Source organism: Betta splendens, chromosome 8, assembly GCF_900634795.4.
Source record: "Betta splendens chromosome 8, fBetSpl5.4, whole genome shotgun sequence".
NCBI classification, from domain to species: Eukaryota; Metazoa; Chordata; class Actinopteri; order Anabantiformes; family Osphronemidae; genus Betta; species Betta splendens.
The window spans coordinates 11,071,921-11,088,972 of NC_040888.2; the positions used below are offsets into that span (position 1 = coordinate 11,071,921).

General features: G+C 40.9%; 3 protein-coding genes across 7 annotated transcripts; 2 read left to right on the forward strand and 1 right to left on the reverse strand.

The window, feature by feature from the left end:
* Positions 1–225: 225 nt before the first annotated feature.
* On the forward strand, positions 226–2,690 carry rnf113a (ring finger protein 113A). Of its 2 annotated transcripts, none has more exons than XM_041071932.2 (10): positions 226–499; positions 895–974; positions 1,055–1,153; positions 1,316–1,427; positions 1,571–1,682; positions 1,760–1,866; positions 1,973–2,062; positions 2,145–2,238; positions 2,326–2,432; positions 2,549–2,690. In XM_041071932.2, exons 1-10 carry the CDS (start codon positions 283–285, stop codon positions 2,614–2,616), a joined length of 1,086 nt encoding a protein of 361 aa, XP_040927866.1. In that variant the 5' UTR covers positions 226–282; the 3' UTR covers positions 2,617–2,690. The 2 variants fall into 2 exon arrangements, with proteins under 2 accessions (XP_040927866.1, XP_029013771.1); XM_029157938.3 differs by having other exon boundaries at positions 241–499; positions 1,316–1,423; positions 1,573–1,682.
* strada (STE20 related adaptor alpha) lies at positions 2,519–9,765 on the reverse strand. Of its 3 annotated transcripts, XM_029157934.3 has the most exons (13): positions 9,625–9,765; positions 9,111–9,174; positions 8,694–8,751; positions 7,157–7,185; positions 5,722–5,824; positions 5,346–5,467; positions 5,045–5,153; positions 4,841–4,964; positions 4,530–4,701; positions 4,344–4,448; positions 3,961–4,214; positions 3,831–3,873; positions 2,519–3,636 (listed from the first exon to the last, which is right to left on the reverse strand). In XM_029157934.3, exons 2-13 carry the CDS (start codon positions 9,120–9,122, stop codon positions 3,481–3,483), a joined length of 1,287 nt encoding a protein of 428 aa, XP_029013767.1. In that variant the 5' UTR covers positions 9,123–9,174; positions 9,625–9,765; the 3' UTR covers positions 2,519–3,480. The 3 variants fall into 3 exon arrangements, with proteins under 3 accessions (XP_029013767.1, XP_029013770.1, XP_029013768.1); XM_029157937.3 differs by lacking the exon at positions 7,157–7,185 and having other exon boundaries at positions 9,625–9,681; XM_029157935.3 differs by lacking the exons at positions 7,157–7,185; positions 8,694–8,751 and having other exon boundaries at positions 9,625–9,764.
* ddx42 (DEAD (Asp-Glu-Ala-Asp) box helicase 42) lies at positions 9,735–16,465 on the forward strand. Of its 2 annotated transcripts, none has more exons than XM_029157929.2 (18): positions 9,735–9,869; positions 10,732–10,950; positions 11,043–11,193; positions 11,276–11,331; positions 11,703–11,739; positions 12,054–12,206; positions 12,322–12,426; positions 12,632–12,751; positions 12,836–13,012; positions 13,104–13,232; positions 13,326–13,425; positions 13,530–13,577; positions 13,674–13,771; positions 13,889–14,165; positions 14,272–14,498; positions 14,598–14,708; positions 14,902–15,015; positions 15,153–16,465. In XM_029157929.2, exons 2-18 carry the CDS (start codon positions 10,739–10,741, stop codon positions 15,756–15,758), a joined length of 2,721 nt encoding a protein of 906 aa, XP_029013762.1. In that variant the 5' UTR covers positions 9,735–9,869; positions 10,732–10,738; the 3' UTR covers positions 15,759–16,465. The 2 variants fall into 2 exon arrangements, with proteins under 2 accessions (XP_029013762.1, XP_029013763.1); XM_029157930.3 differs by lacking the exon at positions 9,735–9,869 and adding an exon at positions 10,376–10,407.
* The last annotated feature ends 587 nt before the right edge of the window (positions 16,466–17,052 follow it).

Here is a 17,052-nt window from a genome sequence, read left to right on the forward strand (position 1 = left end):
CGCTGACGTCATGCACTAGGCACTAAAATGATGCGTTAAAGTACTTCTGTAAAGGTGTACATTTGAAAGCGTCAATAAAACTTCGAAAAATGCATATCTGTTTATTAGATACATTTTAACGACGGAACAGATCATTTTTCGAGGCTTTTATTTTGTTTCCTGTGTATTCGCGTATGGTGTTTTTTTATTATTTTATTTGGTGCGTTATAATATGATATTGGTGAACTAATAGCAACTTAGTTAGCTAAACCTTTTGTGTTATATTTTTTATGAAACATAAAAATGGCTTTTAACAGAATGAATCCAGTGACGGCGTTAAATCTGTCGCTTCCACTCCGAGGCGCTACGAGGCGCTGTGTCGACCACGCCGGTTGTTTATTTACTCCAGACAAGATGGCGGAGTCTGAAGAGCCAAAAGCGAGTTCTTGCACTTTTTTGTTCAAAAAATCGACTAAGAAATTCTCCGGACGAAAGAGAAAAGCAAGTGACAACGATAAAGGTTATAATAAGAAAAACTTCAAATTTGTATTCCAATATCCGTTGCATTAACATCGTAAGATCAGCGCTCATGAAATGTAAGACGTAAACTAGCGAGATGTGCGTGTGTTCCTTTATCCCTGGTTTAACATTGACAGAAATGTTAACCTCATACACAGATGTACTTGTTATCTCACCAGACCTGGTTTTTAGTGTAGCTTGTTACTGCTAAACCCAGTTCCTTCACTTGTGATGCCTTTTCGTTCCCTCGGATAATAGAGAAGTGTGACGTCTTTGTCCAATTTACGATGAGTACTGTGTGAATTATATAGTAGCTGTAAAATCGTAAAGGTTTCACAATTTACACAGCAGTTAATGTGAGAGAGGTTCCAGAAATAAAAGCAGCCTTATTTTCAGATGGCAACAGTGACGAGGACCAGAGCTCTGTGGTCAGAAGAGAAAGGAAGGACATTAAAGTCAACCCCATGATTCAAAAGGTACAATGAACGTTATATAAAATTCACAGTCTTCAGTAGCGAGTTTCACAATGAGGTGACTATTTGCCGAATTTTTGCAGACAAAGAAAGTGGAAAGGGATGTCGCATCTTCTAGTGACAGTGAAGAAGACAAAGAAGGAAAAAAGATCACTGTGTCCTACAAATCCACACGGTCCGCAGTAAGTTGATGATGCTTCGAACAATAATGTGTTGGGACAGTAGGAAGCTAGGTGTAAACTTATTAATTGGGGAATGTGAATGAGAGACAGTAGTCATGGAACCACAACCTCTTCGCGTAATGGAAATAATGTGATAACACTCCACTATTCTCCCAAACTTAGAAACCAGAGGGACCAGAAGACATGGGTGCAACTGCTACATATGAGCTGGACACAGAGAGGGACAAGGATGCGCAGGCCATCTTTGAGAGAAGTCAGAAAATCCAAGAGGTAGGAGACATAATATTATGCAGTTATATTTTTAAGATAAGTATAGTTTTTTTTTAATAATATTTTCCTCCACCTTTGTACAAAATTACACACTAGTATTAAATGTTTTATCATAGATTTTCTGCTAATGTTTTTTCCTTTGAATCAAGGAGCTGACTGGTAAAGAGGATGATAAAATCTATCGGGGAATCAACAATTACCAGAAATTCATCAAGCCCAAAGACACCACAATGGGCAATGCCTCCTCAGGCATGGTCAGGTGAGCACTAATGTATATTCTTCTTCTGTAATCTTATGGTGTCATAGGAATTATAACATCATTTTACCTTTTTACAGGAAAGGACCAATACGTGCCCCTGAACACCTGAGAGCCACAGTGAGGTGGGACTACCAGCCAGATATCTGCAAGGACTATAAGGAGACTGGTTTCTGTGGTTTTGGGGGTGCGTACCGGATACACACAGCGTTATCTGTGCGTTAAATCTTAGTCAATCTCTTATCTAATCTTAGTTTTCATTTTGACTGTGCATGCTTTTCTTTCATATTTAGACAGCTGTAAGTTTCTTCATGACAGATCGGACTACAAACATGGCTGGCAGATTGAGCGAGAACTGGAAGAAGGCAGATATGGAGCCAATGGTGAGTATAGGGGGCTGTAATTAAATAGTTTATTTTTGTGTCAGCATTTCCATTTCACAAACAATTCTTTCCTTTAATTTAGATAATGAGAACTATGAGGTGAGCAGTGATGAGGAAGACATGCCTTTTAAGTGCTTCATCTGCAGGGAAACCTTTAAGAATCCAATTATAACCAAGTAAGCATGTCTTTCTGTCTGGCATATATCGTTTTCTCGCCATGCAGTGTTGTGCATTACCATTTCCTAATGGTCACTATCTCCCAGGTGCAGGCATTATTTTTGTGAAACCTGTGCTCTTCAGCATTATCGCAAATCCAAGCGCTGTTACGTGTGTAACACTCAAACCAATGGTGTCTTCAATCCTGCTAAAGGTAAGGAGGATCTTTCATTTCTAAGAGGAAGAAGCTTCTAAAACATTCATGTGATATATTCATCTTAATAATTCCCTTTACATCAGTCATGTTTTTTCATTTATATTTTATTTCAGAGTTAATTGCCAAGATGGAGAAACGCAATGCAGACACTGAGCAACCACCATCAGAGGAGGAGGATTAGCAACATCTAAACTTTTCCAACCCATGCTTTCTGTTTGTGTGTACATTTTGAATAAATGACTTTTAGATATTTACTGTAATTGCCTCATTGCGTCGTGCCTTCAAGTTAAAACACTGAAGTGAACAATGTTTATTGGTAAAAATCGATTTCTGCAACATTTCTGCAAGCGCTTTGTCGTCACTTTCAAATACATGCAGGCAAAACAAGCACCAATGTAACATTCACTTTTGACATAACATTACACCCAGCAGCAAGTTCAAGAGAATACACACTTCTATGCTCCAACGGTTTAACTGATCAGATGTTATACTCTGTGTACATGGGTGTTAAGCATGAGTCGTACTTTGCACAACACAGGCAAAGATCTAAGAAATGCATATAGATGCTTTTTATTAAATTGGCCCTTGGGACAATGTCCACCGTCTCATATAGAGAGCTAACTTATGGTGAGCAGATGGGTTGCATCCACTTATCTTGTCCCAACAAGAGGTAGAGAGTCCCCTCTGACTATTAAGTAGCATCTTACCCTTAATATGTTTCACCTCAGAAGTAGCAGTAAGTAATAGGAACCTGTACATTGACTGCAAGTGCTTTGCAAATAGAGTACAATCTGTAAACAAGTGTGTGGAAAACAGAGGGCATCAGTGCAGTGCAGAGTCTGTGCATATCTAGAGAACAAAAGCGTGCAAGAGACATCAAAAAGAGGCAAGACGGCTGCTGGCTTTTAACTCCCTGTTTGAGGACAGCAAGTCCTTTTAGTTTGAGATTTGTATTGTTTACATGACAAAAACAAATCTCACACCATCTTCTCAGAGAGGTTTCCATCCATATCCTACAGGTGTCTTCCCACCAAATTCTCCATTGTCAGAAGTCCCAGTCGTCCACCTCCAGGTGGCTAAGACCCGATTCCAGACTGGCCAACCCAGAGGGAGAGTCCTGTGGCTGGGAGTTTTCAAAACTTGTGATTGGTGACACAGGCTGTAGCAGTTCAGGCAGTGCTTCCGATGGCCGCCGTTTGATCTGAGAAATGGAAAAACAAATGTGGTATTTATCTCATCAATATATTCTATTCAACTTAACTGAATAAACAACAAGGCAATATGGTGGGATCACCAAAGCTTATATGGTATAGTTGATAAGAAAAGACTAGACACAAACAACACAACAACAGCACTTTTTACAGTATTTGTTATACATTTTTAACATTTACACACCTGTTTGAAGAAGGGGTGGCCTATGAGAGTGGTAGCAGATGGTCTGAAGTAAAACAGAGACCAATAAAATAGATCAGTAACAATACATGCTGTCCTTTTCATACACAGAATATTATATAAAAGTTCCAACCTCTTTTCTGGATCTCGCTGTAAACACAACTCAACAAAGCCGTGGAAGTGAGGGGAGAATGTCCGGTTGTAGGGGTGTCCTGCTGATGAGGACGGAGGCTCTCCATTGGTGTGTCTGACTGCTCCAACTCCCGGGCCCTCACAGATCCCTGAGTCAGCACCAGAGCGGGATGGTTTCATAGACAGCTCCTCTGGTGGAATAGTGGTGGTGTCCAGCAAGCATGGCACCGTCCCATTTAGCTTTTCCAGCAGCATCTGTGGAGGGTAGGACATTTTGGACATTAACCAGTTAACCATAAACCAAGTTGTTTTTTTAGATTACAACCTGGATGTGGCTGATGGGACAGCAAAACACAGACAGGGCATCGCTACATCTCTCTGCACCTGTGTTGCTGGCATGTCTTTGAAGGGCACATGTCCATTTGCCAGTTCGCAGGCTGTAATCCCGAGGCTGTAGATGTCTGACCGAGAGTCGTAACCCTGCAGATTCTAAAAAGAAAAAAAAATCCCATTTTTCCCGTAAACACTTTATTTTCTCAATCTACTGCCGCGCGTGGAACATTGCAGTACCTGCTGTAGCACCTCAGGGCTAAGCCAAGGCAGCACTTTAACACTGTACTGGGGGAAGTCATGAACCACTTTGGCCCTCTGACCATGACGGATCAGACTGAAGATGCTCCGCAGACCTGACATACAGACCTGTCCATCAGCTGAGATCAGGACATGGCTGGCCTTCACACTCCTACACAAATAAAAACACCAAACACCATGAATCACAATCCAGCAGATATACAAACACAAAACCATGTAGTGACCCAATAATAGGAGAAACGATTGAAACGATTGATTACAGTACAGTAATACACTAAAGAGTGCTCTACCTGTGGACGTATCCCATGTGGTGAATGTATTCAAGAGCTCTGAGCATGCCCATCAAAATGTAGGCGATGGTCAGCTCACTCATACCATCAGTAAAATGTGTGCAAATGAGATCTCTGGCTGACCCTGAAAAATAATGAAATAAGAGAAAGCATTTACAGAACTGGCTTTAAAATCCTATTGACAAACATTTGTCCACTACGCACCATAAGCCATGAAGGGGGTGATGACCCACAGCTCGTTTTCAGCTATAAAGACACTCTTGTATGGTAGAATACTGGGATGGTGAAACAGCTTAGACACATGTAGTTCGCTCTGAAAGACATAGGGAAGTAGTTAAGTAACTAAGCAGGTATGAGAGAGCAGATGCAGTGAGGTTAAATTAAACATAGACCAAAGTGTTACATTAGCATTCCCAATGCAGAAGGGAAGAGGAAGCATCTGATCTATTGGCAAAAGACAAGCAAATACTACAGGACTGAGGGAAGATCGCAGGAGGACACAGACCTGCAGGTAGGCCACCATGTCATTGGTGCACGACTCCAAGTCAATCCGTCGGATGGCTACGTGCTCTCCAGTCGGTCTGTATCGAGCCAGATTCACTGTCATCAAGTCGTCAAGGCCCCGACCTGAAAAAATAGGCATGGGCAGATATATATTCAGTCTCGTCTGATGCAATAATAATTGCATCAGACTAAATAAATAATAAAGCAAAAAAAAGTATTTCAGCATTCTGAGTCTTACAGGACATTGCCTAAACTTATTTTTCTCAATCATGAGATATCATTTGAAGGCTTATAAATCCTTTGTATATAAAACCCGAGGACAAATCTGGTTAATGTGAAAGTGCTGCTGAGCCAGTTGCACGTTTTTTTACACTTACCAATAACGGTCAGGAGCTCATATGAGCTGCTATCAGGGAGGAAGCTGCCCATCGTGTCCCGATGTGGGAAGGAGGTCAGACTCTCCTGACTGTCTTCATGGGCCTGAAGGCAGAGGAAAAGCAAAAGGGCATCAACACTAGGCCTGAAGCTGACTCCGCGTTATATAGTGCAAGACTAATGCTGACTTTGTTGTACGTGTTAAACCTGTTAAAAAAATAGGCTGAGGTATGTTAGAATCGCCAGTGATAAATATGATGTCACTAAAATCACCATCATCAAAATGTTTAGCATAAACATGTACAGTAGGTGCAATGATAGAAACACAGTCCAATACCAAGATCCACAATATTAGTACTTAATTAAAATAGAAAAATACTGAAATATGTACCGCAGTACTGTGTAAAAGTATAAACTGTGGTCTCTCTTTGTGAGTTTAGTTTGTCAGATTTGCGTGTAACAAGCAAAAGTTTGAAGTGAGGACTCCTGAATTCCATCAATTCGTGACAATTCAACTGATGGAAATGGACAGATTGCAATAGCAAGCTGTGGAGGCAAATGAAGATGCACCGATTACGGATATTTGAATAGTTTCCATGGCGACCAGCAAAAAAAGCACATTCAAGAAGAGAATAGTGCAGTTCTTTGAAAATGTACCCAAGAGCCTGAGGTAACTACAATATCAAGATGTGAGACACACACACACACACGCACGAACGCACAACTCCTATAATATAGTTTCAGATGAAAAGCTGTTTATGTATTTATTAATTTAGCTGCTGTGTGTGGACACGTACAACCAGCCCGGTATCTGAAATTTCTGCACAGCGCAGTCAAACATGCTACGACAGGCATCGGTTAATCTGTAAACACTGATCACATGGGTTACTGTACAAGCCTCCGCTGTGGTCTCAATCCAAAGTGGATGTCATGCATTGCAAAAGCGGAACCCATGGGACTCCGTTCACATACAGCCCACAGTCAAGCGCAGTGGCAACATCAAGTGTGGCACCGTATTAGTTCACCGACAACTTAACAACAAGCTGCCACCACAACATAAAATGTCCTAGTAAAATAATGGGGGGACAAAAGGGCACGGAAATCTACAACAGAGCAGTTACTATACCTGGAGGCCGGCATGTTAACGGCACACTGAAAACTCAGACATTACCATTTAGACTCAGATACACTTCACTATACATCATTTTTGCAACAGGAGCCCGGGTGAGTGGGGCAAGATGTCCTTCTGTGCTGTGAGCATGAACAGTGTTTCATGAACGGGACACTCATGCATACATCATGCATATGGGCAAAAGCCTTGGGGGTTGTGAATTCCTCTACACAGAAATCTGTGCGCGCACCCACACTCACATGCACGCACATACAATAGAAGGCGAGTGGGGGATGACAATGCAGTGGCAGGAGTACCACACTTACTTTCCTGTGAGAGAATCCCTGAGCTTGCTCTGGGGTAGAGAAACCACATCAATGACATAAAGACATGTACACAGACAAGACAAGAGAAGGATCTGTGTTTAGGAGCAGCTCAGCACAGCTTCTGGTACGGTGGGTTTATGCTGGAGAATTTCTAGGGGTTTCCCTGTCGCTGGTCAGCAGACCCGTCTTTCAAGTGTTGCACTATTAACAAATCATAGTTTTCATGAATACAATTAAACCCATGCTGAAGTTCAACTACAAAACAACTCAGTGGGAAAGTACTTGTATTTGCATAAAACACTATTTCTTTTCCCAGAGCCAGAGTCGAGCAAATGATGAAATGCAAAACCAGGTAAATTCTTTCATGTATTATGTAAAGCAATGGAAAATATAGAAACCATGCCAAACCAAATAAACATGCATCACCAAACAATGACCAGCCAGCAAGAACATGTCAAAGAGGCAAAGACTGCAAAGAAAGAAGTAAGCACATAATCCACCGTACTAACTTTACACAATACTCAAAAATCTAGAAAAAACACCAATTTTGAGGATTTTTAAGAATTGTGCCACCTTAAAAGATGAAGCCACTCAAGTTAAACAGCTACAAACAATATTTTAGCTTCAAGGTACTGAAGACTAAATTTATTTTGCAATTCTCTTTCTCTTCTTTCACTCTACCTAATTTATTTTAACAAACGTATCGTGTCTACAGGTCTTGTCGATGTCTGGAAATGCTGGAAATGCAACAGAACTAAAATATACTGTCTTAGTCACACAGGGAAACAAACATAACTTCTGACTAATAAGCCTTTCCTAAAGACATTTACAAAATCTAGCAGTTCAAATCTTAGAGTCCATAAATGGATTTTACTGGATTGTAACTGGATTACCAATTCTCCTTAGACTAGTGCCAATCTTACTGTTATGTCAAATAACGAAATTAGTCCAGAGCTCTCCTGAGGACTGGTCCGCAAATCTACCGACATTATATAATTGAACTTGGCCCAAATATTGGACATGCATAAACTACTGTCAAAAACATTCAGACACGATGTTGTTTTTAATTGCCACCAATGTACAATTTCTACGGTTGCATCTTAATTTCAATACAGCATGAATGCATGTCGGCTACAACCTAACTACTACCTCAAAGCTTGGTACAACAACGCTATTGTGTCTAAATACATGTGAAATCTGAATGGAATCCACCATTTTCTAGTAAACCACAAATAGCAAATCAAACTTAGCTGACAGGCAAAAAGAAACAAATGAATTGTTTTAATTATTAATATAAATCCTGGTAAGCTTTAAATAAAATAGCACCGACTTGCTGTTGTTTCAAAAGCAAATAAGGCATTCATTAAAACTGGATTGTTTGTGCAATCTGCAGAAATGAGTAATCAAAAAGTAGGAGATTGTAATTCCAAGATGACATCTGAGAAGCAGCAAAGCAACCAGCAGCACCGAATGCAGTTTCTGTTTGTGCCATCGAAAACCCCAGTATGTAAGTGTTTTTAACTGCTTTAAACCTCACCTCCAAATAACTCCAAATCCCGCAGGCTCTCCACACTCAATTTCTCAGATACCCAACGCTGACAAGGACAGAGGTTAATGACAGACATGGAAAAAAAGAGAGAAAATGCAGGCAGGAATAAGGAAAAGTTTCCACACAAGCATTAACACTTAAAGCTAGTGAATAAAAGTGGGTCATACTTTCTTTTCTTGGGTGAATGGAAAAGTCCACATTTAAATACATAGCAACATCTAACTGGGCTCTATAACAGCATCAGAACTACGTGCTTGCATTGCATTTATTTTTATATCGACTGTTGTGCCTGTTTCTGAATTATAGATGTCATGATCAGTTTCACTAAATACACATTTAGGTAGAAAATGACACTTTACTAAAGGGGGGGTTTGTTACCCTTTGGGTAAAGTGTGTGAAACTTACAAGAAAAGACATGGATCCTCTTGAAAGGGTTACATATAATGCAGAGATATCATCCAGAGAATATCTGTAAAGAAAAGAACAGTTCTTGGACACTTTTAGTAGATCTATCAAAGTCATTATCAATTACATCATTGATAATTACTTGATAATTTTACACAGTAGTGTAAAAGTACTGCGACATTACAACACAAACATGTTCGCATGTTATGAAATTGACTAAATATTTATTTGACGTGATTAATAAACCCTGAATAACAAAGTTAAGACAATCTGTCAGATGACTGGAAAGGTACAAGCTAATATTTATACCGTGATCATTTTTAGAAGGAAACCAATCAACACTCGCCTTTCGCCTTCAACGCAAGCACCGATATGCTAACTTTAGATGGATATTTCACGCAAAAATGACACAAGATCCGTCACAAGCGAAGCTAATGTTGCCATGATGGAGGACGCAAGCTAACAACTGCAAACAACCGCTCTGTACCGCAACTAGACGCTTATTTGAACCTACCTATATAATAATTGGAGCAGCGACGCCTCGATCGTAGTATTATCATATATTTAATGCAAAGCATTTCACGCAGCCATCCTCGCCAGTAGGGTGTTTTTGACAGTGCTCCACGACGCTTTGTTGGTAGACCGCCGCGGCGCGCATGAACTGCGACACGCCCACAAGGAGCTTGGCGCGTGCTGATGACGTAGAATCCTTTCGCATCAAGACATTGAAGAGCTTAGGTGTACTGGCGTCAAAAGCAGGTAAATCCGATCAGTTAACAATTTCTATAGACTTGTCGATCTAACCGATGACGGAAATGTGTTGCATGAGTTTATAAAAAACGTTGTAAAACCAGGGGCACGCAAGTAGCTCCACATACTGCCGTCCTGGCCTCATTTTGAGGCCTTGAGCTAAGCTAAGGCTAGCGAGGTATGCAACACTAACACTATTATAAAAGCGGTTAAATATTTTTTATGTACGATATAAGATCAGGGTCAGATAAATCACACTTATTTTATGGTTTGTGTTATTGTACTTATCCATTAATCGCTTTCTTCGCCAGAAAATATTCGTTCCTGCAGGACCTGCAGGAAAATATTTCTTGAGTAATGCACTGTTGGTAAACATTCACGTGTTCATAGCCATGAATCAAATCCCTCTGTTAAGTCGCGTTCATTTTGAGTTGAATGTGTTTGCATAGCTACGTAGATGTTTTACATTTATTGTGCTCCACGCATACTCCACCTAACACTGGTCCGTATTGCAGTGTAGGACGTCCCCCTCAATAAAAGCAAAAAGGCGAGTGGTAATTTTGTTTTTTTTTTCCTTAAAATTACCTGATCTACTAAAAGGTATTACACTAGCAAATAGAATTGTAGTGATTGCTATTTATTTACTTTTTTATAGCGAAAAACCAACAACAATTGAAGGTTTTGTGCTGTTGCCTAAAATAAACCTGCTGTAATAGATTAAATGATTTAGACATTGCTGAACCATCATTAAATTGAATTACTTTCAGTAAACATATTTTACTGTTGAGGCAGAAAAACAAATGTCAACATTTAAAAAAATAGATTTGGGTAAGTGGTTTTATCCTGCCTGTCTTGTTTGTTGCTTCCACAGCACAACCATGAACTGGAACAAAGGCGGTCCGGGTGTAAAGCGAGGGTTTGGATTTGGAGGATTTGCCCTTGCAGGAAAGAAAGAGGAATCTCCCCTGCCACAGAAATCTCACACAACATTCGGTCCCACAGGATCCGGTGGGGGATATGGGAAAGGCCAACAGCTCCCATCATTCTATAAAATAGGGACAAAAAGAGCTAATTTTGATGAGGAAAATGCGTGAGTGTTACATCTTCCCCAAACCTACACACACATACATATATTTAGAAGTAAAAATAACCAGTATGTACGGTAATTTGTGTTATTTATAGTTATTTTGAGGATGATGAAGAGGAGTCCAGCTCCACTGTGGACCTACCTTACATCCCAGCTGAAAACTCTCCTACCCGTCAGCAGATGCGGTCTGGTGGCGGCTCAGATAGTGAGGATGACCCACTGGATGCCTTCATGGCAGAGGTGGAGGTAAGAACAGTTTTGAAGTCAGGCAGGAGTAATTTGATGCTTCATGCACTCCTCTCTTTAACAAACCATTTTTGTCCTCTAGAACCAAGCAGCTAAAGACATGAAGAAACTAGAGGAAAAGGAGAAAAAGATAGACAAGTAAGTGTTTACAATTTTTATTTATTTACTTGATTTTAAGTTTTTAGGTCATTAAGTTTGACTAAATACAAACTTTACTACCACCCCTATATTTACATTTAAGTCCACTTATTTGGGTTCATCTTACTTTTCATTCTTATTAATTACTGTGAACACCTGTACTATAGACTGCTTTTACAATTGCTTTATGCCCAAATATTCTGCCAAGTTTCTCCAATGTTGACCCTGGGACATAGGGCAATTCTTATGGTGGTTTATTAGTTTAATAGAATCAGGTAAGTACTATTGCCTTTAGTCATAGTGGGATGTGGGCTGTTTTGGGTGTATGAACAAGCTGCAGGGAAGTTTTTTTTCTCCGCTTGTCATTGCAGGGGTATTCGTGATGACATTGAAGAAGAAGATGAACAAGTGAGTGAGCCTTCCAGAGTTTTTAATCCACTACATCACTGATCAGCGATCTCTACAACATCTCTAATCTTATAAAGTCCCCCATCTCTCTCTTTATCTGGCCAATCAGGTCACACTTATGATCCTTTTGTGCATTTAGTGTGTCATTATTATTGTTTTATTTATTATACACTGTGATAAGGAGAAGTTGATTTTTTTTGTGAACAGTAATTTCACTTTCTCTAATATAGTTTGTTGTGTCTTCAGGAATTTGGATGCTGTCATAAGTAGCAAAATGGTTCAGTTCTTCACATTCAGTGCTGTGCTCTCTGCAGGAAGCCTACTTCCGCTACATGGCTGAGAATCCCACAGCAGGGTTGACCCAGGAGGAAGAGGAGGAGAATGTAGACTATGACAGTGATGGGAATCCAATTGCCTCCACCACCAAAAAGATCATCATGCCGCTCCCACCTATTGACCACTCTGAGGTACAGTCGACAAACTGATCGAGCACATGCTGTTTCAGTGATGTCACAACTGTGGATCAATAATCCATCTGTAAACATTTGAGTAATATATTTATTTTCCTTTTTTAATATATAGATTGATTACCCACCATTTGAGAAAAACTTTTATAATGAGCACGAGGAGCTCAGCAGCCTAACTGGCACACAAGTGATAGAATTACGGCACAAACTCAACTTGAGGGTAAGTCTGGAATTCAGTCGCACAACTATAACTAGATACGTCCTTGAACTGAAGCATAATGTGGGGATTGTTTTTCATGCTGTAGTTTTAGAGTTTTGACAGAATTTCTCTGTAAACAGAATATTTTTTCTCAGTCAGTTCTGAGTGCAGCTTCCTACCATGGCATCATATTTACGGAATCATTCCTCCTCTTTTTTTTTTCTAGGTATCTGGTGCTGCTCCCCCGAAACCGTGTACCAGTTTTGCCCACTTTGGCTTTGATGAGCAGCTCATGCACCAGATTCGCAAATCTGAGTACACTCAGCCTACACCAATTCAATGCCAGGTATTCATCTCAAGGTCAAATGAATTATTATTAAATGTTTTCATTGATAGAAGGAAAAGTCACGGTTCTGAATCTGGCTTTTAGGGTGTTCCTATAGCTCTGTCCGGGCGTGACATGATTGGTATCGCAAAAACTGGCAGTGGCAAAACTGCAGCTTTTATTTGGCCAATGCTGGTTCATATTATGGACCAAAAAGAGCTGGAGACTGGAGAAGGACCCATCGCTGTTATTGTGTGTCCCACCAGAGAACTTTGTCAGCAGGTAAGACTGGGGAATAACTGGCTCAGACTTCCTGAGTACATGAAGGTATTTTCTGCAATGTTTAACTCCTACTGTGTGGTGCTGTGAATAGATCCATGCAGAGTGTAAGCGTTTTGGGAAAGCCTACTCGCTGCGTTCTGTGGCAGTTTACGGAGGTGGCAGCATGTGGGAGCAGGCCAAAGCTCTACAGGAGGGAGCAGAGATCGTGGTGTGCACTCCGGTAAGAGAGAGGAAAAACATTTTTTGATGAAGAAAATTTACATTCTTCTGTCACCAAGTTTACCAGATTTACCAAAGATATGTGTTTGCACAGGGTCGTCTCATTGACCATGTCAAAAAAAAGGCCACATCCCTGCAGAGGGTGACGTACCTGGTGTTTGATGAGGCAGATCGCATGTTTGATATGGGCTTTGGTGAGTTGGCTTCATCAGTGATGTAATAAAGATTTCTAGAAAACTGTTTCTTCTCTGTAGTTTATTTTCAGCATATTTAAAGTTATTTCTTTTCTGCTTTCAAGAATACCAGGTTCGATCTATTGCTAGCCATGTCCGTCCAGACAGACAGAGTAAGTGACCTCTGTTGCCTTTTTGTTTTTTACTGTTTTTATGGTTTTGTGTGTTTTGAAAGATGCAGCATGTCTTAATGCAATGTCCTTTTACAGCTCTTTTATTCAGTGCTACTTTCCGAAAGAAGATAGAAAGGCTGGCCAGAGACATTTTGATGGACCCTATTCGTGTGGTGCAAGGAGACATTGGAGAGGTGTGTGGCAACACAAATAAAATGTGTCTTTGTGTGTTGATTGTGTCTATATTGTATACAAGTGTCATTTAGCTTCTCACTGACCTGTAACAATTATTATGTTTATCATTTCACCAGGCCAATGAGGATGTGACCCAGGTGGTGGAGATGCTGCCCAGCGGAACAGATAAATGGGGCTGGCTGACACGGCGGCTTGTTGAGTTCACCTCCTCTGGCTCCGTCCTCATCTTTGTCACCAAGAAGGCAAACTGTGAGGAACTAGCCACTAACCTAAACCAGGAGGGATACAGCCTGGGCCTTCTGCACGGAGACATGGACCAGAGTGAGAGGAACAAGGTCATCAGTGACTTCAAGAAGAAGAATTTGCCTGTTCTGGTGGCCACTGATGTAGCTGGTGAGGACACAACAATGTGGTGATGTAGATGGAAGGTTCAAATTTCTTATGTTTAGCACTATTTAACATTGTCCTGCGTCCTGTTTTTTTTTTTATTCCTCCCCAGCTCGTGGCCTGGACATCCCATCTATTCGCACAGTGGTGAACTACGACGTGGCGCGAGACATCGATACGCACACACACAGGATTGGTCGAACTGGTCGTGCTGGAGAGAAAGGTGTGGCATATACTCTTCTCACCAACAAAGACACCTCATTTGCTGGGGATCTTGTGAGAAATTTGGAGGGTGCAAACCAGGGCGTTTCTAAAGAGCTGATGGATTTAGCCATGCAGGTGAGTCAGAGTGAAGTGAAAGGATTATAAAAGTTTTTTTTAGTAACTTTTAAAGTGAATGCATTAACTTCAACGCAATGTTTTTCTTTTTACCATCAGAATCCATGGTTTAGGAAATCCAGATTCAAAGGGGGTAAAGGAAAGAAGCTCAATATTGGCGGTGGTGGACTTGGTTACAGAGAGAGACCAGGCCTGGGGTCTGACAGTTCTGTGAGTTACTGATTATTAGACTGTAACGCTGCTTTTCATAATAATACTTAAACTGAGCTGTAAAATAGTGAAGTGAGCAAAACATTTTGCTTAACCACTTCACTCTCAACGCATGATCGACCATTGGATGTTGCCTATACTTTTAATGAGACTGATAATGTGTAATGTGCTTAACTCTTTGATGGGTTTGCAGGAACGCAGCAGCAGCAGCAGCAGTTTGTCTTCCACTAGTGGCTTCGAGGGCTATACCAAACCAACCACTGGGGCGATGGGAGATCGCATGTCTGCAATGAAACAAGCCTTTCAGGTAGATCTCTAAAAAAATGTTTGTGTCTGTGGTAACTATGTTTCAAGTGTGCGCTGGCCACATGTTCTTGATTTAAAAATATCTTGACTTTTTTGGTGGTAAAGTCCAAATCAACTTCTCTCCCTTCCTTCTTGTAGGCTCAGTATAAGAGCCACTTTGTGGCTGCGTCCAGTGGTCCTCCAAAACTCAGCAGCAAGTCTAACAGCACATCGGGCTGGACCAGTGCTGGCAGCCTAAGCTCTATACCAACAGAGCCTGCCAATGGATCAGAACGGTCCCATGGTATCACCATGGCCATGGCTGGTTTTACCAGTGCTGGTTCTCTGAGCTCGGTGCCCACCAGTTTAACTAGTCCACAGCACAACTACACTCCACCTGCACCTCCCACACAGAGAGACAGTTCGCAGGACAGACATGGAGAGGACCGGGGGCATCATGGAGACAGTCACCACCGGCGCAGCGACAGAAGTGATCGGCACAGTAGCGATGACCGTTACAGAGATCGGGATCACCATGGAGACCGTGACCGGGATCGGGATCGCGACCGCCACGGAGACCGGGATCGTCATAGTAGCAGCCGTCACAGCGACAGTCGTAACGGAGAAGGAAGCAGGAGAGACAGAGATGATAGGAGGAGTGATAAGGATGGGGGAGACAGGGGGAGTGGGGAGGGGAGGGACAGAGATGATAGCTTTGCAGTCCCTGAACCACCAAAGCGTAGAAAGAGCAGGTGGGACAACTAAAGAAAAGGTAAACACATTATTACACCAACAGCTCTGTGTTGAGCTTGTCTGTTGTCTGGGCAGGTAGCAAATATTACCAGAGGCTGACATAAGCACAAGACTGTAGGGGGAATTAGTGGACTGAATAAAGGGTGGTACACCAACAGTACCGTCAGGTTGGTGAGGAACTTGTGATTGGATCAGAGTTTGTCAGACAGAGGAATACAATCAGCTCCGAGACAGCCACTGTATATACACCATCAAGACTGTTATTGTAGGTCAATATGTTCAAGCAATAGAGCTGTGATGAATCCTACTGTAAGTAAACAATTCGAGTTTGGATGTGTTGGTTGTTGTATTTCTCGTCATTCAGCTCCTAACATGCTTTTGTGCTTGCAACCCTGACTTGTTTTCGTTCATGGACGTTCGCCAAGTGGTTTTGGGTTTGCATTTTTTCAATCTGCAAAGCTGACTCTTGCTGTTGATCCGTTTCATTTGTCAGATGCACTGTGATGATTTAATGTCCTGCAAGTACGAAATGTACAGATAGCCCTCTTTGTGTGTGGTAGTTAGATTTTAGTGCTGTGCTTTTCCTTGGCATTTAGTCTGTCCATACTTTTGAAAAGTTTTCCAGAAAGATGATTTGTTTTGTACAAGAGGAATATCAAGGGTTAAATCACAAATGGAAAATGTGATGTTTTGATTAAAACAACGCTTTCAATATCTAATTTTGTGTTTTCATTGATTGTTTATGTCAACCTTTACCAATGGAAACAAATACACAGGCATTGCACTTAAGTTTGTCTTTAAAGGCAAAGTAACACAGGAATTACATCATTTTGTCATTTTTATGCGTCACCTATATAGCAGAAGTGCAAGTGTAATTTTAACGGCATTTATGAATGAACAATAATAAACTTGATAGTATTATAAACCACATGATGATTTTTTAAAGTGTCACACAATGCCTGTTGTGCGTCAGGACACTGAAACCACCATAGATTGTAAACACTCACCTGCCTGAAGCACAAATGTTAGACGCAAATTTTTATTTTCAGGCTACAATAAATATGCCAACAATGCAGCAACAATGTTGAACAATAAAACAATAAAAGATCTAGTTTCTCGTACTGACCACCAGGGCGCAGTAAACAAGCGTTACACACAAACTGTAAAACTAATAAAAGCAACATATTGTTTTTTCTGCAAAATATATTTTTCAACAAAGCTACAATGCAAAAATCGTCAATAAACCAAAATCCACACAGATGTGAATCACATGGAAACATGCAAACATTGTTTTTCTGCCTGTGTG

What these genes read in the sequence shown, in the direction of transcription:
- rnf113a (XM_041071932.2), top strand. Translation starts at nt 283, where the DNA reads ATGGCTTTTAACAGAATGAATCCAGTGACGGCGTTAAATCTGTCGCTT. An exon ending in GCCTCCTCAGGCATGGTCAG is followed by an intron (nt 1,683 to 1,759) that starts GTGAGCACTAAT and finishes ACCTTTTTACAG; the next exon opens with GAAAGGACCAATACGTGCCC. An exon ending in TGGTTTCTGTGGTTTTGGGG is followed by an intron (nt 1,867 to 1,972) that starts GTGCGTACCGGA and finishes TTTCATATTTAG; the next exon opens with ACAGCTGTAAGTTTCTTCAT.
- strada (XM_029157934.3), bottom strand. An exon ending in GCCCTGAGGTGCTACAGCAG is followed by an intron (nt 4,449 to 4,529) that starts GTACTGCAATGT and finishes TTTTCTTTTTAG; the next exon opens with AATCTGCAGGGTTACGACTC. An exon ending in GCCACCCCTTCTTCAAACAG is followed by an intron (nt 3,637 to 3,830) that starts GTGTGTAAATGT and finishes TCCATTTCTCAG; the next exon opens with ATCAAACGGCGGCCATCGGA.
- ddx42 (XM_029157929.2), top strand. Translation starts at nt 10,739, where the DNA reads ATGAACTGGAACAAAGGCGGTCCGGGTGTAAAGCGAGGGTTTGGATTT. An exon ending in CCTTCATGGCAGAGGTGGAG is followed by an intron (nt 11,194 to 11,275) that starts GTAAGAACAGTT and finishes TTTGTCCTCTAG; the next exon opens with AACCAAGCAGCTAAAGACAT. An exon ending in CACCTATTGACCACTCTGAG is followed by an intron (nt 12,207 to 12,321) that starts GTACAGTCGACA and finishes TTTAATATATAG; the next exon opens with ATTGATTACCCACCATTTGA.